Source organism: Phalacrocorax carbo, chromosome 6, assembly GCF_963921805.1.
Source record: "Phalacrocorax carbo chromosome 6, bPhaCar2.1, whole genome shotgun sequence".
NCBI lineage: Eukaryota > Metazoa > Chordata > Aves > Suliformes > Phalacrocoracidae > Phalacrocorax > Phalacrocorax carbo.
In genome coordinates this window covers 17,760,323-17,781,511 of record NC_087518.1, presented here as the reverse complement: position 1 = coordinate 17,781,511, position 21,189 = coordinate 17,760,323, and the positions used below count along the sequence as shown (strand labels likewise).

Genomic DNA, 21,189 nt, shown 5'->3' with positions numbered 1-21,189 from the left:
TAGGTAAAAGTGCTCTTCCATGGGCCCACCACCCTCTCCAGAGGTTCCCACTTCTCACTTCTATAGTCCATGGCTCAATGTCCAAGTGGAAACCAGTAAGGAGTGGTGTCCCTTGAGGGTCCGTACTGGCACCTATTTAATATCTTCAACAGCACAGACAGTGGGATTGAGTACCCCCGCAGCAAGTTTGCAGGTGACACAAAGCTGAGTGGTATTGTTGATTTGTGTGAGGGAAGGGATGTCATCCAGAGGGAGCTTGAAATGCTGGAAGGGTTGGGGAGAAGAGAAGGCTCTGGGGGGACTTTACTGTGGCCTTTCAATACATAAAGAAAGATGGAGACTAAAGATGGAGAATTTTTACCAGGGCCTGTAGTGACAGGACAAGGGGTGATGGTTTTAAACAGAAAGGGGGCAGGTGTAAGGAAGAAATGTTTTCCGATGAGGGTGGCGAGACATTTGATGAGGTTGCCCAGCGCAGCTGTGGGTGCCCCACCCCTGGAGGTACTCAAAGTCATGCTGGATGGGGCTTTGAGCAACAAGATCTAGTGCGAGATGTCCTTGCCCACAGCAGGGGGGTTGGACTGGATGATCTTTGAAGGTCCTTTCCACCCAAGCCATCCCGTGATCCCACGATCCACAAGAAAGCGCGGGGAAGGAGGGAGAATTCCCGCAGGAGACTCACTCCCACCCAGGGCTGCGGAGGGGCCACCCGCCCCGCACTACAACTCCCGGTGTGCTCCGCGGCTGGCGGCTACCACAGCGCCTGCGCGCCTCCTGGAAACTTCCAGGCGGCGGGCGCGGTGCCTGCTGGGTAGAAGACAGCCAGTCACCTCGGCGCCATTTTGTGGCGAGGGAGTGAGGGGTTGTGTGTGTGTGTGTGTGTTCGGCGCCCTGTGGTGGCGGTTAGTGCTGTGTCGGGTGCTTGCGGATCGTGGACGGCGTCATGGGATCGGACAAGCGGTGAGTGTGTGTAGGAGGGCGAGGGAGGGAGGGAGAGATGGATGGATGGGGAGGGGGTGATCTGGTGGGGGGCCCCGCTTGGTGTGTGATGGTCGGGGTCGCTGCGGGTTTTTCTCGTTCTGAGCCGGGTCTGCTGTGCCCCTCAGGGTGAGCAGGACGGAGCGGAGCGGCCGCTACGGCTCCATCGTGGAGAGGGAGGACCGTGATGAGCGGGAGTCCCGGAGCCGGCGCAGGGACTCTGACTATAAGAGGTCCAGTGAGGAGCGCCGCGGTGACCGCTACGATGACTACCGCGACTACGATAGCCGGGACTACGACAGCCGAGACTATGATAGCCGGGATAGCCGAGACTGCCGGGACTACGACAGCCGAGACTACGACAGTCGCGACAGCCGGGACTGCCGGGACTACGATAGTCGTGATAGCCGCGACTGCCGGGACTATGATAGCCGCGATTGCCGGGACTACGACAGCCGAGACAGCCGGGACTACGATTGCCGGGACTACGATAGCCGGGATTGCCGAGACTACGACAGTCGCGACAGCCGGGACTACGATAGCCGAGACTATGACAGAGACTACGATAGTCGCGACTACGATAGCCCTGAGGTCAGTGAGGCTGGCGAGCCGGGCCGGGGCGGTGGCCGCTGCGGTTCTGTTTGCCCCGGCGGGGAGGGAGGGGGCGGATCGGCGCTGGTGGCCTCGCCCCAGCCCGGGGTCCCGGTACGAGCCCTCCTGGGGCCGGGCAGCCCGGTACCAGGGCTGGCGTCCCGGGGCTTTGCCGGGGCGAAAGTGAAGCGGGAGTTCGAGTTCGGTGTTCTGCCTGAGGCTGTTGGGACCAAACCTGAGAAAAATGGTTGTATGGGGAGTCGGTGGTTTTGTCTTCCTTTGGTTTTCTGGCATTGCGGGGGCATGCCGCTAGGAACTGCGGTGGTTAATTCTGAGCACTGCCTTCTCAGAGGGAGCGGGAGCGCAGGAACAGTGACAAATCAGAAGATGGATACCATTCCGATGGTGACTACGGAGAGCACGACTACAGGAACGACATTAATGATGAGAAAGAAAGCAAAACTATCATGTTACGTGGCCTTCCCATCACGGTTACAGAGAACGATGTAAGTAGCTAGGATGGGGCTTTGCTCTTCTTGCACCCTGGGAAATCGGCAGCTCTGTGTGGTAGTCTCTGGTGCCATTTTGTTGAAAGCAGCATCATGGTGGCCCCCGCTCCAGCGTGTTAGTGGCACTGCCATTTTGAATCCAGAAAGGATTTAAACTGTCACTGTTAAGTAACAGAGGTCAGTTGAACGTTAAGCATCTTCTCTCAAATGGAACAGTCTGTCAATAGTCTTTTTTAAATGCATGTTTGGATGCTTTCCGTAAGAGTGCTCTCTTCAGCTTCTCTGTATAGGAGGGAAGGGACAGCTTTTTTTTCTTCCCCCCCTCCCCACAGAGAGTGAGCGGAGGGGGAGGGGGAGGGAGATGGAGAGGAGGCACTTACTTGCATTTTTCTGGGTCTTTTTTGAGGCCAGAAGCTCTGACTGGTGGGTTACACACACACCGAGCTCTTCAGCTCAGTACACCCCTGCACAAAGCTGCTTTGTGTGTGTACAGCTGTGGAAGTCAAAATGGCTGCTGTGGAGCTGACGGAGCAAGTACAGATGAGCTTCGTACACGGTTATCTAACTTTTTTTGATAGAAAGATAAGGAAGGTGACCAGCTTTTGAGTTTGTTTTTTTTTTTTCTTCCTTGTTCGATTGTTTTGATTACCGAAATACAAATGTACAACTGCCATTTGAGGGGTGGGGGTGAACCCTCTAAAAGCTGAGCTTTTACAGTTCCAGTTTGTTTTCAGGCAGACTTCACCTCTGCTTCTGAGATCTTTGTGCATCATTTGCTAGCATGGAGGATCCTTTCTACACCGTTTCGGCAATAAAATTTTTTCTTTTTTTCTTGATTATTTACTACCTTCCTAATATTGTTATTTTTAATTAGTGTGCTGGTCTGAGTTTTCCTAAGTGCTTGATAAAGTAGGCTCCTGCATCCAAACGAGACAACCCAGTCAGACATTACACACAACGTTTCAGAACAGTTTTTGGTCTTGAGGTATTAATGTTGTAGTTCAACAGTTCTGCAAATAACTGTAGCATAATTTGTGGGAAAGTTTTTAATTCTGGACTCATCTTTAGAGTACAGATGATGCATATTGGAAATACTAGTTGTTTTCTTAAGTTAACATTACTTCAGCACTTCTGACTGTGAACATATATCTCAGTTTTTTCCACTTTTTTCATGGAAAAAAAGCTACTTGCGCTGAAGAGGTCGGAGTCAGCCAGCTTATAAATGGGCAGCTTTAGATTGGTTCTGAGTCTGCTGAGCAGCCGTGTTGATGTAATGTAGTTTGAGTTCTGTAAGAACTGCTGAAAAAACTCTTTTTGTCTTCTACACTAATGTTTAAAAATTTAACGTGTTTCTTTTTTACATGCCGTGCCACAGTAATTTATGTAGCCTATGCCACAATTTAAGCAGCTGTGTTACGGCTGAAGAACTGATGTCTCTTTAGGTTGTTCTTTGATGATACCTTCTTCATAAGTCTACTCTGTCCCCTGGAAAACAGAAGGGGAACTATTAGAGGATGAGAACTGTAGTGTGAGGCTTAAGAATACATACATCATGGAGCCTCACCAGTATAGCAGTCTCGTTTGCCTATGCAGGGAGAGGGATGCTAGCAGTGTTCTTTACAAAAACTTTGGAGCAGACACAGTATTTACTGAATCTTGCAGAAACAACCTTGGAATGCAAGACAATAGTGATTCAGATTCTGGAGGATTCTGCAAAGTGAAGACGACAGTTGTTTTAGTGTAGCAAAGGACTGTGTGGGTTGTCTGGTGCTCATCAGTCTCCTGTTAGGTTCTCCCTAAAGGTGTTCTTTTTCTCTGAGGTAGCACTGAGAATTTTATGTTTCTAGATACCTCCTGTATGTACTGTAAGGTAGGTTGCTTCTGTGGCTGTCCTAGCTGTCTGCCAAGATGTTAAAATTTAACTGTCTGATTAAAATCTCACGCAGATCCGGGAGCTTATTGAGTCCTTTGAAGGTCCTCAGCCTGCAGACGTGAGGCTGATGAAAAGAAAGACAGGTGAGAGCTCTTAATCCAGTTTTTGACATCACCTTCCTCTTCCCTAGCCCAAAACAGTATCCAGAATTGTCCCCAAACTGCGAGCACATGCAATAATAAAAAAAAAAAAATTAAAGGTTTGCCATGGCTAAGGAATGTGGCTTTTTGGAAGACTTTTAGATAGCTGGTCAACATGTTAAAAGAAGTCTGTCTGCAGGGGGTTTTGTTAACAGGTATTGGTAAGTAATACTAGTATAAACCCATTTAATAGTATGTAGTCTGTTGCATGGTTACCTTTAAACATGGATTCAAATCGAGTGAAATGTAGCCAGTTAAGGGAGCTTGGTTCCTTGCCATGGCAAAATAACGAGCAGATCCCAGCAGTTGACGTCGCATTTGTAAAGCTGCTTTGTCATGAAGTAATGAAGCAGTTGGAGAGAGATGCACCTGTTTTAAAGGAACTGACTAACACAAGTATCCCGTCTATATCTGAATGCTGTCTCTAGGTGTAAGCCGTGGTTTCGCCTTCGTGGAGTTTTATCACTTTCAAGATGCTACCAGCTGGATGGAAGCCAATCAGGTTGCTTCACTCACCAAGTCTAGATATTCCTGAAAATGGAACAAGTCTGTACAGTTAAAAAAAAAAAGAAAATAAAGGTGGAAGGAGTGGTTTTGTTCCATAACAGTGATTTAAAAGAATAAAAAGCTTTGTATATACTAAAATTTTGTAACAGTAGAACAGAATTTTAGGTAACGCTTGGAGAGAAAATTGGCGATTTTGAGCACTCCCTGGTGCCATTGTTTTAAATTACTTGGGTTTAATTTAATTGGCTCATGAAGGTTTAGCAGGTAGTCTTTAAAAAAATCCGAACTTGCTTCCATCTGGTGTTTCCTTCTCTGTTGCCAGAGAAAGCACCAGATCTCTGTGTTACATTGGAATTAGCACTGAAAGAGAAGTATCAGTTCATGGCAGTAGGGTGTTCCCCCAGTTAATGGGGGAGAACTGACTCTTCTAGAGGAAGAGCATGTTTATTCCAAGTAAATTTGGTAGGGAGTGAGTTCTCACATACATTATGCTGTATATTTTGGCTTTTTTGGAGTATGACTTGGTAGGAGCCAAAATGCATAGGAGTTCCCTAGTTTCTTTTCCAGTGAGATTTTCCTGCTGCACTGCAGTTTCACTGGCTTTTGCTCCTTTTTGACTATTCATAATCTGTTTTAACAACAGAACTTAAAAATACTCTAAAAGTGAGCAAAGTGTATCAAGTCTTTTTTGTTTGTTTTTACAACTGAGTATTTGATGTGAAGGTCATTGGTCAGCATGAGGAGTGGTGTCCTGCTCTGTTGCTGTTGTGTATAGAAAAAAAAAAAAGGCACTGTAATGGGATTTGTAGGCAGTTAGTTCCAGCAGCTGGAAGTTGCTGTTTGCCTTATGCTGGAATAGGGTTTCACTTGTCCTGTACCGTGGGTGATTTCCCCAGCCAGAGAGCAGCGTTGTAACTCTTTTCCTGATGTGCTGCTCAGTGTGGTTGGTGGTTGCAGCAGAAAGACATATCAAGAAATGAATGCTGATTGTTCAGAAATAAGATAATTTTAATATATACAAAGCTGTACTGATGCACAATTTATTGAAACATATTCAAATTCACTCCAGTAACCAGCCACCCTAGTAGTAGGGAAAACATAGAATCTCCCCAGCAGCCCGGTTGCTGACTGTTAGATGAAAGAATGATGTATTGCAACTATGCCAGCAGCTTTGTTTCTATGTGTGCATATCCAGTGAGTGCTGGGCCCTCCAACCCTCCCTCCTGCCGGTAGGAGAAATGGCTTTGCCCTATTTAGTTGTGCAGAATGTGAAAGCCTTATTCATACTACGTGCTAGATCTATGTCAGACCCTGTTAACCAGAAAAGTCACTGGTCCTGGCACCTCTGTGGTACCTCTGCAGTAAGCCAACCTTCTATAAAAATAGTTCTTCTGTTAAAGTGTCTGGGGTTTGGCTGCTAATATGCACTTCCTCAGACATACTTCCACCTGCTTGAAATAAGTTGATGGCCATATTTTGAAAGGGCGTTCTGCATACCCACGCTTGGCAAAGTGTGAGGCTGAGAATCAAGGCTTCTTAAATAGATGTAAATTCCTAACTCCTCTGAAGTCAGAGTGAGAGGACATGCTGAAAGCATTATGAACTTTTCCTACCCCTGGAGAAGCTTCATTTGCAGTCTAGTTGCTCATTTTGGAGAGCTCCTGCCTGAATGAAGAACACAAACCTCTTGTGCAGGCTTCCAATTGAACTGATGCATTAGTCAAAGGAAACCACTCTGGGTTATGTTTCAGTTGATGGCACTTGTAATCCAGCCTCCAAGAAGTCTAAGCAGGGTCCCTTTTGGAGGAATTACTGTATTTTCAAAGGGACACTTCTGAAGAAAGTGCTTGGAAAAGTAATCCAAATGTGATTGTTAAAAGGTCTGGGGTGTTTGGAGTAGGGGAAGAAGCGAAGCAGTCACCTAAGGACATGTTTAAAAAGTCGCTCAGAGCTATACCAGAAGTGAATAGAAATGTGGGGGCAAAGAGACTCCTAAGACTGTGTTAATCCTGAATGCAGCAGGTTAGGACTTTGTCTCCTTCGAGACACTTCCTGGTTCCATGTCAGCGTTTAGTGTTTGGCAGCTTTTTCAACACCCTGATTCCGTTTATCTTTGCTCCACATCCCATTCTCTTACTGCCCTCGTCCTCCTCTCTGCAGGATTGGATGGGCAGGGTGTAGGTGGCGGTGGTTGTCCTCCACATCCTCCCCATATGTTGTCCATTTAATTCAGGAGCACTGATTCCTCCGAAGGGTGCTCTGCCATGGGAAAATGGACATGTGTTCCTCGATGCAGGAATAATTGAAACCACTTTTTTTGCAGAAAAAGCTGGTGATTCAAGGGAAGCAGATTGCGATGCACTACAGCAACCCCAGGCCTAAATTTGAGGACTGGCTTTGCAACAAGGTACAGTGCATGTTTTTATTGGAGGGAGTTTGTTTTAGCTTTAGTGCTCTTCATCAGCTCAGTGGTTTGAACAAAGTGGTACATGATTCATATTGCTGGTCTGGATGACATCATCGGAGTAGTAAGGTGGAGGAACAAAAAGGTTTTGTAGCTGTGTTGGCAAAGTAGAGTGATAAAGGTGTTGTCCCAGAAGACGTGGAGATCGGGTGGTGAGCTGCACTAGAATGTGAAGTCATTAGGTGATGGCTAATCTAGTGTTGAATTGATGGTCTCCTACATATTTCTGTGCAATCTTTGTTTGACCCTCCCTAAGTGGAGAGGGGAGTAGTAAGATGATGACCAGGCTGTTTTGTCCAGCTTTAATTACACTTTACCTCTATGAAGGTAACTTAATTTCCAGCCTGTGTTTCATTTTGACACTGCTTTCTGAACTAGTTACTATGCCTGGGATTGTAAATTGAAGACTGCACAGTTAAAAAACCGAAATAATTCAGGAAGACTAGGAAAAAGGTGTCTGGGATGTTCTGAAAAGCAGCTGTGATATGGACATGGGTAGCTTTTGCTGTTCTTGATCATGCTGATGTGTTTAGCTCTGTTGTGTTTTGTATCAATGTCTTGTTTTCACTATTGTACAGCAAATGCCAGAAATTATTACTAATTACCTGAGTTCTTACTAGGCCTCTCTTATTCCTCCTAGTGCTGCCTTTACAACTTCAGAAGGAGGCTAAAATGCTTCCGCTGTGGAGCGGACAAATTCGGTACGTTAGGTTGATCTCTTCAGTTGTTTTTGATTCTGTGGGAGACTGTAGGTAACAAAGTTCACTCTGGGTCCTAGGTTGGTTTGTGAAATGGGGTTTGAGCGAGCCATGTTGTGACTAAAATATTTTCCTCTTCCTATGAAGATTCAGAACAGGAGGTGCCACCTGGAGCAGCAGAAGCCGTTCAGTCTGTGGATTATTACTGTGATAGTAAGTTATCTTTGACTAATTATATAATGTGAAATGTAAATGCAGATACTAAAGTCCCTCCTGTACCTTGGACTGCCCACTGCAGAATTTGAAGTACTCTGGAAAGCTGTTACATGTACAGCTAATGTCATACTCTTCTTTTCTCCTCAGCCATCATTCTCCGAAACATTGCTCCTCACACAGTAGTGGAATCCATCATGACTGCCTTGTCTCCTTATGCATCTCTGGCAGTCAATAATATTCGTCTTATCAAAGACAAGCAGACTCAGCAAAATAGAGGCTTTGCGTTTGTGCAGCTGTCTTCTGCCATGGTGAGGGCCTTACTGATGTGTTGGAGAGAAACAGCTTGTTAATGTGCTTCCATAGCTGAAGTTTTCAGAGCCTTTGAGCTGTCTGAAGGACCACCTCAGTTCACCGAGGGTTAATTGACACTCAGTGTGTCAAAGCCTTTCATCATTAGCTGCAGTTTGGAAAGAAGGTGGTAGGATGTTGTTAATGCATTGGAAAGCTAGTTTTGTAGCAGAGTGGTGTTCTGGATTGAAGGCTAGCTTCGCACTTGGATCACAAAAATAGTAGTCTGGGATCATATTTTTATCACAAAAATTAAGGGCTGGGGCATTGAATGTGGGAGAAGGTGCACAGAATTGGGCTTCTTTCATCTTGAGAAGGGGGATCTCACTGCTTTCTGCAGCATCCGGTGGGAGGGTGCAGGGACGGAAGAGATGTTATTCTCAAGGGTAGGCAGTGATAGGAATGTAGGCAACAACCATAAATTGAAACATGGGAAATTGCGGTGAGGTACAAGGAAAACGTGTTAACTGAGGGAGGTCAAATACTGGCACAGGGTCCCTGAAGGGCGGTCGTATCTCTGTTCCTGCATATTCCAAACTCAATCAGCAAAGTGATCTGTTTGGACCTGCTTTAGGCAGAACGGAATAGTTTGTTCTTGGATGAAAATGGGTGGCTGATCTCAGTCTCTGCTGGGCCTCCCTTTCAGAGTAATTTGGGGCAAATATCTGCTTTATAAAACTAAGATTTTAGAACATGTTTTAATATTCAGTGACCCAGGGAAACCCATGCTGCGCGTGGGTTGTGATCAGTCTCATTGTGCCTCTTCTAAGTGCGTATAGTGTGAGGAGATGGAGGTGCTCTTAAAGTTTTAGCTGCTTTGAGTGGCATATATGTGAAAAGGTGGAGCTATGGGAACTTCTGAATCCTCCTCAGTAACCTACCTTTCATAATAAGTATTTCTCTTTGTAGGATGCTTCTCAACTGCTGCAGATTTTACAGAGTCTTCAGCCACCATTAAAAATTGATGGCAAAACAATTGGTGTTGACTTTGCAAAGAGTGCCAGAAAGTGAGTTGCGATAGCAGTTGATTATTTCCCCCCCTTCTCCCTCCAATTTATATTAAAGATTTGTAGTTGTCACCCAGGCTCTTATTATGATTACTGTCACTCCAAAGTTTTGCTTCCCTTAAGTGTCTTGTGTTGCGTTCATCCTGCTCTTTATTGTGTGTGAGGAGAGTGAAAGTAGCATTTCCTACCACCCCCATTTCCAGTCCTCTGAAGATAGCATCGTAACTGCTTGTGTACACAGCACACTTGTTTCCTTGGAGACCTAGTGACTTGTTCTTGACTGTACAGCAATGAATCCAAAGCTCCTTTTCTTGCCAAGCAATGCTTTGGCTCATTCATTACAATCAGAATGTTTTTAACCATTAAGAAAACCACTTGTAAGGGCAGGCTTTACCTCCTTGCATAGGGAAACACATTAGGAAAAAAGCAGTATTTACTCAGATGTGTGATTTTTTTTTTTTTTTTTGTGGTTACAGAGACTTGCTTCTCCCAGATGGTAACAGAGTGAGTGCCTTCTCTGTGGCAAGTACAGCCATTGCTGCAGCTCAGTGGTCATCCACTCAGGTATGATTTGGAGGCTGTTGCTTGTAGTCCTGCTTTCCTGAAAATGAAAATGTAGAGCATATGATTTCAGTGCTGGCCACTTGCTTGGTTGAGCTGACCAAAGCTGCTATGACAGATCTGCTCTGACAGTTAGGCTGGAGCCTAAGCAGTGTTGAAATTCTTAAATGCAGTAACTTACCTGACCCTGACAAAAATTTCCTGTTTGTCTTTCAGCCGCAGACTGGAGAAGGCAGCACCCTTGACTACAGCTACCTCCAGTCAGGACAGGATGGCTACACACAGTACGCTCAGGTTAGTACTGGCAGTTGTGCTCTAACCAGTAGGTTGTCATTTGGGCATCTGCTCGTCTTGCATTGTCACGCATTTCCCTTTGCAGTACTCCCAGGATTATCAGCAGTACTACCAAAATCAAGGAGGAGTGTTGGACACAGACGCAGCTACCATATCAGGTAGTACTTCTGACACATGGGAGATGCTGTTGTTTGTAATGATAATTTTGCAATAGTGGTATTTTACCTTAGCCTTAGTGTTAGTTTGCTGAGTAAAGGGAGACTTGGCTCGTTTTGCTCTCAGAATGTCTGAATGAGTATGTGTTACTAGAGAACCATCACAAATTCATTCAAGTGGGACCTCTAGTCTGCGAGATGAGAGAGTAGCCTCTGTTTCAGACTATTGACAAAAGCCTCGAACTCATGAGAACTGTGTAAGCAGCTCTAGACAAATCTTTAGTGCTAGCAGCTGTCAGAGGCCAAATGTTGCTGACTTTGGGAGCTGAATATTTCCTCCTGAAAAGGAAACTATTCCTTGTCTGCATAGAGAATACCCTCTGTGTATTTGCTCCTTTTGAACGTTTATTGCCTTGTTTGGCTGCTGGAGCTGGAATTAAGAGCTGAAACTGTAAACAAAGTAATTTTAGCCCTAGAATGAAGTACTGTTTTACAAATGAGTTGGCTTATCCATTATTGCGCTCTCTTGGCAGGAGCTCCGGTCACTACCACCACAGCTGCAGTTGTGTCCCAGAGTCCTCAGTTATATAATCAACAGACAAACTCACCTGATTCTCCGGTAATTACAGCACTAATTATTCCTTGCTTTCAATGCCAGGGTTATGTCGCATATCTGGCTTAGCTGTGGCCTTTGCTCTTAAAGTGGGTGGTGCGGCAAAGCTGCTGAGTGTCTGCAGGTTAGTTACAGTGCTTGTGTTCTAAGTCATCTGCCATTTCTTTCCTGTGATAGCTTTGCTCTTAAAGGTGAGTGCTGAGCCTGCTGGTGAAGAGGAGCTAGCTGTTGTATGTGTGATGTGGGCTCCTCGTGCCTTGGCTCACTGTCCTTGTTTTCTTGCTCCTCAGTGACAGATTTTCTAACTGAGGTTCCTGGTTTTGGGGTTTTTTTCAGACACAATCAGCACCACCTACCACTAGCGCTCAGGCACAAGCAGCTCCACCAACTGGCGTGGTCCCTGGAACAAAGTACGGTAAGCAATTGAGAGTTGCTTTTGGGGACAGGTATCTGTCATTGTGTAGCAAGAGAGGGACTCGGCATTGGCTGAATACTCTTATCACCATATGTCAGTGGTGAAGCTGTCCCTGAAGAGTATTCTGCACGGGCAATTTAAGAGCCCTTTACAGGCATGTCTGCCATTGTGGTTGCAAATGTCCCATGCTTTCTTCTACAGCTGTTCCTGACACTTCCACCTACCAATATGATGAATCTTCAGGATATTATTATGATCCTACAACAGGGCTCTACTATGATCCTAATTCCCAGGTAAACACAAGTTCTTCCCACCTGTCTTAACTGTTAAGGTCCATTAGTTCCCTGTCTCTCATCATGTGAGTGAAACTTTCTGAGGTGCATAAAATACTGAACCTAGCAGGTAACTTAGCAGCATGCCTAGGGCTGGGACTTGAGTTCTCTCTGGTGTAGCCCTTCATTTTTCTCCCCTTTCCTTAATTTTCCTCCTATTTTGGCCCATAGAGGATTAGCACTTGTCACAGGCGCTGTAATAGAGCTATTCCATTGCAGAGTGCCCAGCAAAGTGCACCCAGCTCTGGGCTCTGGTGGGTTGTCTCTTGGGAGAGGGAAAAGGTTCTCCATAGTGCTCTGGGGTAGAATGCCTGTGTTTAGGGACGGGCTTCAGCCAATTCATGCCTTTTGACTCCTTTGTAGAGTCTGCAAAACTTGTTTGTACACTGCAAAATGCTTTTCATTTGATGCGGTAGTCTGAATCAGACACCTTGCTTGGGTTCTCCTGTGGATGGGAAGCTTGTATGAGGCACTCACTTGTCCGACTCTCCTCTTCTCCCTGGCAGTATTACTACAATGCCTTAACCCAGCAGTATCTTTACTGGGATGGTGAAAAAGAGACGTACATGCCTGCTGCAGAAGGTATCACATACCAACAAACAGCTACCACAACCACCACCAAAGAAGTGAAGGAGAAGAAAGAGAAGCCTAAGAGTAAAACAGCTCAACAGGTAAAAGATAAAATGGGATCGTAACTGGGCTAGTGTCTTCTGTGGAATGAAAGAATAGTTTTTTCATGACGAAGGAAATCCTAGGTTTTTTGGTGGGCTGCATGCATGCAGTTTGCAGGCATTGTAGAGGGCTGAGGAGAGGTGGAGTTGGCAAGGTTTCAGTGCAGAAACAAGCCCTGCACAGGAGGAACGCATATGGAATCATGCCAGGACCAGTGGGAGTATAATTGAGCTGTCACTTAGAGGATTAGATTGATAAGAAGGGCTCATATAGTAAAACAAGCAAGCGGTGGTATTTTTGAACACTGCATGCAGGGAAACAGCTGCACTATGTCTAGTGTCATGTGATATAAAAATAAAAGGTGGTGGGTTGCCTTGTTCTGGAAACTGCAAAATTGAATCTGTGTCATAGGAGATCGATAGCTGTGAGGGGAGCTGTCTGAGCAAACCATTCTGCATTTCAGATTGCAAAAGACATGGAGCGCTGGGCAAAGAGTTTGAACAAGCAGAAAGAGAACTTCAAGAACAGCTTCCAGCCACTGAGCACTAGGGAGGAGGAGCGGAAGGAGTCAGCAGCTGCAGATGCAGGCTTTGCCCTCTTTGAGAAAAAGGTGAAGGTGCTGGCAGTAGTGTGCAGCGGGGTGTGGTATGGTGCAGAGCTCAGTGCTAATTGTATTCTTGTCTCCTCCAGGGAGCTCTGTCTGAGAGACAGCAGATCTTGCCAGAGGTGATGAAAAATGGGGATGATGAGAATCCGCTGAAGGTGAGTATGAGATACCAGTAACCTTTGGGAATACCTGTCAGGTAAAGTGCTCTAGAGGAGGTCTGGCAGATACTTGCTTTCCAACCTGGATGTCCATGGCACCACCTGTAAAAGGTTGTGGTGGTTACAGTGGTCTGGTGCAAGTGCAGTGGGCTGGGTGACAGATGCTGAGAAAAGCTGTGGTTTCTTCTGGCCTTGAGCTCAGTTGAGGTTTTGAGGTTTCTAAAAATACTGTACTCTAATTGTTTGGCTAGTGGGAGCTAAGTCTTGCAGCCACTGCAGTGGTTCTTTTGAGTCGCATTTCATCTTCAGTAATGAGTGATGCCTCTCCTGTCAGCCTCTGTGTTCTCTTCCTGTGCTCTCCTCCTTAGTGGTGACATTGCACTCCCCTCAATGCTGTCCTTCCTTTCCAGCGTGGTCTTGTGGCTGCCTACAGTGGTGATAGTGATAACGATGAGGACTTACTGGAAAGAATGGAGAACGAGGAAGAGAAGCTGACCGACTGGAAGAAGATGGCTTGTCTGCTCTGTAGAAGGCAGTTCCCAAACAAAGATGCTCTGATTCGGCACCAGCAGCTGTCCGACTTGCACAAGGTAGTTATGCTGTGCTGTCGGGAAGGTGCTTAGTTGCCATAATTCAGTGTGTAAACCAAAGCCATTGATGCATGTTGCTGTTCGAAAAGCAGTTCCTCTTAAAGTAAAAATAGTTGCAGGTGGAGTATTGCTCTCCCAGAAGTCAGCTGCTTATGTAAAGAGAGTTGTGCATTTCATGTTCATGTGAATCTCTTTGTTTCAGCAAAACATGGATATCTATAGGAGATCAAAGCTTTCAGAGCAGGAACTTGAAGCCTTGGAGCTGCGTGAGAGAGAGGTCAGTGTTGAGATGAGCGGCTAATGGAAAACGTGCACAGATGATAAGTTGAGCTCTCCTTATCCTGACATGTGTCACTCGAGATAATCCTTGTAAGCCAGCCCCTTCTCGGGTCAAGTTTCAGAGCTGTCCTGTCCTGTGGAGAGAAGTGTCCCGTATCCTGCAGCTATTTAGCAGGCAAGGGTCCTTCCACCTCCAGCTCAGGGCTGCCAGACCAGGACCAGAAACCTTGGAGCGGCCATCAACAGCTGATCCAGCTGGTGCTGCGGCCAGGCTCTTCCCACGCCAGCACAGCTTCTGCTGTGCTCCAGGGACCTGAGTTTGAGGTTCTTTTTGTGGTGTTAGTCAAGCCACGTTTTAGAAAGCTGTCCACTGCCGCCTGCTATAATAGCAGGCATTTAGATTACTTCCATAGTTCAAAGATGAACAAAAGTGTCTTTTAAATCAGTACTAAATCTGGTTCCCTTGTTGCAGATGAAATACAGAGACAGAGCAGCTGAGAGGCGGGAGAAGTACGGCATCCCAGAGCCCCCTGAGCCAAAGCGCAAGAAGGTCTATGACGCTGGCACGGTGTATGTATCTGAAAGCTCCTCAGCGATTGCTTCAGTACACAATGAGCGATTCAGTTAACTGATCTCTTCTTCCTGCAGTAATTATGAGCAGCCCACCAAAGATGGCCTCGACAACAGTAACATTGGCAACAAGATGCTGCAGGCCATGGGCTGGAGGGAAGGCTCAGGCTTGGGAAGAAAATGTCAGGGCATCACAGCACCCATTGAGGTGAGTAGGGATGCATGCTTCCTTGATGAGCTGTGCTGCCCACAGCAAAGCTGTCTCTGTTCACATTAGTTCCTGCCTCTGTCCCATCAGATGCTAAAGCTGGGGCAGAGCCAGGACTTGGACAGTCAGGGCTGTTCCTTCCTTCAGAATTCAGCTCCTGACACACTGTGGCAGCGGACCTGTGCTTGGTCTGCATACCCTGGTGCTGCTTAGGATGGGCTGCTCTCCCTCCAGCTGTTGGCTTTCCTGGGTTTGTCTGCACTCTGGGTCACGCTGTTAGGATGTGTTCTGTGCAGTTTCATTTCAGCTGCTGTGGGGGTGGGGTCAGAGTGGTGTGACGCCAGCAAGCATGGGGTTTTGTGTGCCGTCTGATCTCCTGGTGTTGGTATTCATGGCTACGTGGGATCCCCAGGGGAGCTTGGGAAGCTGGCTGGACTGATGAGTGTTTCTGTGGTGTCCTGCGTAGTGGCGTGGCGCCTCACTGTAGAGCTGAAGCATGTCTTTCTTCCCTTGCAGGCCCAAGTACGAATGAGAGGAGCTGGCTTGGGAGCCAAGGGCAGCTCCTACGGTGTCTCCACTGCAGATTCATACAAAGACGCAGTGCGGAAAGCCATGTTTGCTCGCTTCACGGAGATGGAGTAATGCGCTCTGGCCCGCAAAGCACTTGTTAGCCAGAACTGACTGTTAAACTCTGTAGCCTTGGTGGCCTGGCTGTATTCTGGTTATGGTTTAGAGTTGACCATTTCATTCCCTTGGGCTTTTTTCCTTCTCAGCATGTAACACTTCCGTGAGCAGATTGTCCAAACTGCTGCAACTTCATGCTGGAGAGCTCCTGGTTAGACCAAAGGGAATGCTGATCTTTATACGGTCCTGTATATAGTGTAATGTATTTTGTGTTTGGAGCGTGTTGTCCAGATGCCGCTCCTGCCCTCTGGAGCAGGGGCAGGACCTGTTAGCTGTGGTTTCACACCGTCTCTGCTCTCCTTTTGTTGTATTGTCTGTCTGGTTTTTTGTTGTTTTTGTTTTGGTTTTTTGAGAACTTCCCTGTACATTTTGTATGATACATCTTTGTATAGACTTTTTGAAGACTATGATTCTAGTTGCCAGTTTGGCTCATTTCCAAAAGAAATACATCCAAAAATGATCCTGTTTCTGTTTCTCAGTGGGTGAATGAAGAATTAGTTGCCAGTGCTACTTGTCCTTTCTGTGGTTCTGCTTCTTCCTTGAGACTTTATTACGGAGTCTCCTCCATGCAGCACTCTGCTTGCCTGCTTTTTTCAGTCCCTGTGTTGTCTTTCAGCTTCAGCATGGAGGCTGGCTGCAGGAGGACCAGATCTTGTATCCCCTCCTGACAGCTGTGGGAGTGGGAGAGGACCAGCAGATGTGTCTTCTGCAGGTTGCAGGTCCTGCTTTGGAAGCCCCTGGGTGTTACCAGCTGGACCTGTGGTGGGCTGAAGGAGAGGGTGGCCAGCCTGTATGGCCCCTCAGGGCAGGGGCGTGAGTCTGAGTCTGGCACAGGGTTCCTGTACTCTACTTCTCCTGGCCTTGGGCCTCCCAGGCACAGGGCTGCAGAGCTGCTGTAGGCTGGGGAACAACGAACCACTGTCTCCTCTCCCAGCTGTCTGGTTACTGTTTTTGCATTTCTCCTCTGCCTGCGCTTGTGTCTTTGATGTCGCCCTTGCCAAGAGCCAAGATGAGCAGAGAAGGGCTCAGCCCTGGCCTCTGCCTTTGCTGATGCCTTTGGCTGTGGCATCTGCTCAGCCTCCCCAGGGAAGCTGAACCAGAAGTAGCCTTTCCCCAGGGTGTAGCCAGGCCACCAGGCACAGGAATGGTTTAGGATGGAGCAAGAGCAGCTTCCACCCCATCCCTTCTTGTGCAAGGCTCCTGCCTGGGTTGAGGCTAGTTCATCATGGCTTCCTTTCAGGGGCTGGGGTGAGGCTCCCTTTGCTCCCTGCCAGATCTGCCTCCGGACGCTGGGCCCACGGACTGGCCACTGACTGATTTTTGGAGCGATCTCTGATTGGGAAGCCCTCCACCCCTGCCTCGGGCACCGGAGCCTCGCATGCGGGACCGGCGAGGGGACGGGGTGCCTCCTCGTGTCTCAGCAGCAGCTGTGTCCCCGGGCCGTGCCACCAGGTGGCAGGCGTGGCCCGGCTGTCGCGCACCCGTCATGAGCGCGTTGCCTCTGCGCAAGGCGCCCTGCGTGTCGCTGCGGGCCCGGCCGCAGGAGAGGGTGCAGCCCCCGGACCCGTGAGCAGGCAGAGCCAGGGGCCAAAGTCACTGCTCCAGGCTCGGGGTGAGAGTGGGTGGAGGGCTGTGTCCCAGGGTGCTGTGTCCTGTCTTTGGCTCCACAGAGGAGGCTAGGTGGGTTAAAACAACCCGGGAGTGCCAGCTCTCTGCCTCAGTTTCCCCCCCAGGATGATGGTAGGGGGAGACAGGCATGGCGCACTGCAGAAGGGACCCCTGTGCCCTGCAGCAGCCTCCCCCACCTCCCTGTGTGCCCCGGCTTGTGATGTGGCAAAGTGCTTTGCTGCTCTGGGCTGTAAACGGAGGGGGGTTTGTTTCCCAGCAGGTGGGCTCAGTGGGTTGATATAGTGCATTTGCACAGCTCAGCTTCTTTCCAGCCCATCGATCCCCTTCCCAGTGCTTCCTCCTGAGGAGGGGTGATGCCCCAGGTGAGAGGGGGGTCCTGCCTGCAGTGGACACAGCGCAGCCTTCTTCCAGCTCTGGCTGCCTCTGGCCAGGCTTAATGGGGGTCCTGGAGTTGCAGCCCACCCCACATCGTGGGTGGGTCAAGGCGCTGCTGCTGGGCACTGAGGAGGGGGAGAAGCGGTGGTATGGGGGCGTGCAGCCCCTCCACTGCCTGGCATGCCCTCCAGCCCCTGTGCCAGGTGCTGGAGCAGGGCATGGAGGCACCAGGGCCTGCCAGCACCCGCGCCTCCAATTTAGGCAGCACAACGTGGCTGTTCGTGACTGAATGCACCATGGCCTACTGCCTTCAGAGGGACGTAGCGTCCCTGCCTCCCCAGGGACTGATCGCTGTGGGCGGAGCGGAGCGGGGGAGAAGCCGTGGGACAGGGACAGCCCCAGAAGCGCTGGGTGATGAGGCAGGACCCCCCCCCCGAGCAGAGGGGCATGCCCTTGGGCACCTGTCCCGCTGGGGCTGACCAGCTAAGCAACCTCGGGGCCAGGGACACTGCCTCTCCTGGTGGCCTGATCCTGATGCAGGTTGCCCTGGAAGGGCACTGGCCCACGGCTGAAATGCCAGATGCAGATTGGTGTGGGTCCTAGCAGGGATGCAGAGGGAAGCAGGGTGCTGGAGGGAGGTTTGTGGAGCAGGGTGCTGGCAGGAGGGGATGTGGAGCAGACCCTGAGCAGGCAGGGCTGCACTGCAATCCTGTGCTTCAGTTCCCCTATTGCTAAGCAGTAACAGGGTCTCTCCTCTGTAGATGGTAGTGGATGAGGTCTCTGAGCCCCAAAGCACGTGGAGGCCCCAGGCTGGCAGGCGAGGAGGACACCCAAAGGGACCCTGTGCCCTTTCCTGAGGGGCAGCAGGGTTAGGGCAGGGCTGCAGCCTGGGAGGCCGGGTGCAGGGTGACCTCCAGGGCCTCGGCACCAACCAAGCTGAGGCTCCTATAATACACAGAATCAAAGATCACTGTCGGTCTGGTTTTAAGGTTTGGGATTTTTCTGGCTAGCTTTCAGTGTTATTAATATTAAAGCTCCCAAGCTTGCTCTGGCTTTCCAGGAGGCCCTCTGAACATAGTGAGCTCCTGCGCGCTAATTGAGGTGAGGAAACCAGCCAAGCTGTTAGTTCGAACAGCCTCTCTCCCCAGAGTTTGTTAATCACCGGAGTTACCAACCCATGGCGGGGCTCAGCTCTCTGCGTGGCCAGCCCCAGGCGTGCCTTGCTTGCCTGCTTGGCAGTTTGCACTGCTGCCAAAACACTGCCTGCAGGCAGGAAAACATTCCTGCACTGCCTGTCGGGGCTGCTGGAGACCTGGCATGCAGGGGGACGGGTCTGGAGTCCTTGAGGCAGCACCATGTGCTTGGGGTGCTCACAGGAGCTCGGCCTGCCCCCAGGGCTCAGTGTGGATTGGGATGGCCCTCCTGCAAATCCCCCCACCCAACCAACCCCCCACCAAGAAGCCTGCTGTGCCTGGCAGGATGGGTGCTGGGGAGAGCCATGGCCTGGAGCCACCTTGGCTATTCGAGTCTCAGCCAAAGCCAGGCACCTGCAGCTCCCTGGGGGTTTATATCCTGGGTGCCAAAAGCTGGCCTGAAACGGGGGGTTGTGTTTGCTGCTGCAGAGGGAGAGCCTGGGCGATGGGGTGCAGGCGCACACATGTGAGTGTGTGTGCAGCTGCATATGTGCTTGTGTAGCTGCCTGCACATCCATGCGTGTTCTTATGCACCTACACGTGTGCCTGTATCTGTGTGCATACGCGTGCTTATGCTCTTCTCCATCACCTGTCCCCTCTCCGCTGCAGGGGACTTAACATGGATGCTTCCCTTTCTCCGCCCTGCCTTGTCGGTCCACCCTCTCCTGAGCTACTGAATGTGTCTGAAATACTTCGGAATTGCCCTGGAATAGTATTCCCTTCTCTACATAAATTATTTCACCCAAATGCCCCACAGCCGCTCAGCTCTGGCCTCAGCCATGGTGCTGTGGCGGGGAGGATGGGCAGTGCCACAGCGTAGCAACCTGCCGGCATGCAGCAGGTGCCACTGCAGCCCCCCCCAGCAGCCTGCCCCTTCGCTGGGGGCATGGATGCTCCAGAACCAGGAGGAGGGCAGCCCCTTCCCTAGGGGGGTGATGGTAACCCATGCTGGGCAGTGCCAGCATCCCCTCCTGCCCCGTGTCATGGAGCACCTGTGGCCCTGGACAGCTGGCCCCATGTCACTCTGGCCACTCTCCCCACCCAGCCCTGCAGAACCAGTGTGGGTGAGGAAGAGGAGGTGTGTCCCTTATCCCTTGACCGCTCCACCCGGATGCTGTTTTGACCATTTCTGGCTTGGGAACTTCATGGCTCTGGGGCGGAAGAAAAGATGGTTTTAATTGACTCGCCATCTGCAGCAACGTGGACCCAATTTGTAACCCTGGGGGGTGGAGCAGGGGCCTCTGATGCTGTTGGAAGAAACCAAAAGCAGATGGGGGCTGGGAGCCCAGGGCCTGGGACCTGCAGCCACGCCCAGCAGTTATCCCCCTGCCAGGCAGCTGGCTGGGTACCAGACTGTGTGCTGGACCCTGGGGCTCTGCCATGCTGAGCACTGCACAGGGGCAGCTGATCCTGTCCTGGGCACTTAGGCATGTTCCAGCCACAGGCTCTCCCAAAGGAGATGCCCCAGCCTTGTAGAAATGCTGAAACAGGAGGATGTGAATGGTAAAGAAATGGCTTCCCCAGCAGAGATTCTTCCCTGCCGCCAGCAGCAAGCTGTCAATCACCTGCCAGGCAGCACCGGTGGCCCTGGAGCCGCGGCAGGCTGGGCTGGCAGTGGTTGCCATGCAGAGTGGGGGGTGGCAGAGCTGAGCCCCTGGGGGAGAGGGTGAGGGGGCTGGCCAGCAGGGCTGAGGGGCTACAGGCAGCTGGACAAGCCAAGGCAAGGCTTGATGCAGGCAGTGCCCTGGGGACCCAGAAGGCAAGCCAAGGCCCGAGGGCATTTTATGCCTGGGGAAGTTGGCGCATGTCCCGGGCCACCTCAGTTTCCCTCTTTCCCAGGCTACAGTGAACACCTTGTGCTCTGAGGGGTCCTCACACCCCTTAGGCACCTTCCCGTAGTGGCTGGTGAGGGGAATCAGAGCATGTGATTGACAGCAGGACATGAGAGACAGCAGGGTGGTGAGCCGCCACAGGATGCTGTGCAGTGTTGGGGGTCCTGTGGTGCTGGCAGCAGGTGGTGATGGGTACAGATGGTGAGATGGTGCCTAGTCCAGCTCAGGGCACCCCACGGGGGTCACCAAGCAAAACACCTGGGGCCCCTTGCTGAGCGCAAGGGAGAGGATTTTGGGGAGCCGGGCCGGCCATGGAGGCAGCACAGAGCACACCAGAGCCTGGGCGATGGGGGGAACCCCAAAGCCCCCATGGTGCTCTGTGGGGCTCCTGCTGGCCCCAGCCCCGCATTCCTCAGCAGACAGAAGGGGGTGAGCAGCTCGGGCCCTTTGCCAGGCGTGGTAGCTGGGGCAGCCGCTCGCCATCTTTGCCAGGAGGGAACTTGGATGGGAGATGGCTTCATGTCAGAAACGTTTTCACATGAATTTGTCACCACCTACAAACAGCTCTTTCTACCCCCCCCTTCCCCCCCCCCCCCCTTTTTATTCCTTTTAGCAGCAACCAGACCCAAGG

At 50.0% G+C, this 21,189-nt stretch overlaps 1 protein-coding gene across 1 annotated transcript; it reads left to right on the top strand.

The window, feature by feature from the left end:
- Positions 1 to 800: 800 nt before the first annotated feature.
- On the top strand, positions 801 to 15,994 carry RBM5 (RNA binding motif protein 5). Its single transcript, XM_064453952.1, has 24 exons — positions 801 to 960; positions 1,107 to 1,569; positions 1,920 to 2,075; positions 4,025 to 4,094; positions 4,580 to 4,653; positions 6,982 to 7,065; positions 7,763 to 7,823; positions 7,968 to 8,033; positions 8,184 to 8,344; positions 9,294 to 9,391; positions 9,868 to 9,955; positions 10,169 to 10,246; positions 10,332 to 10,404; positions 10,935 to 11,020; positions 11,351 to 11,429; positions 11,631 to 11,722; positions 12,268 to 12,432; positions 12,897 to 13,043; positions 13,124 to 13,195; positions 13,609 to 13,788; positions 13,991 to 14,065; positions 14,540 to 14,637; positions 14,716 to 14,845; positions 15,362 to 15,994. The coding sequence occupies exons 1-24, from the start codon at positions 944 to 946 to the stop codon at positions 15,485 to 15,487; spliced, it is 2,739 nt and encodes a 912-aa protein (XP_064310022.1). The 5' UTR covers positions 801 to 943; the 3' UTR covers positions 15,488 to 15,994.
- Positions 15,995 to 21,189: the final 5,195 nt, after the last annotated feature.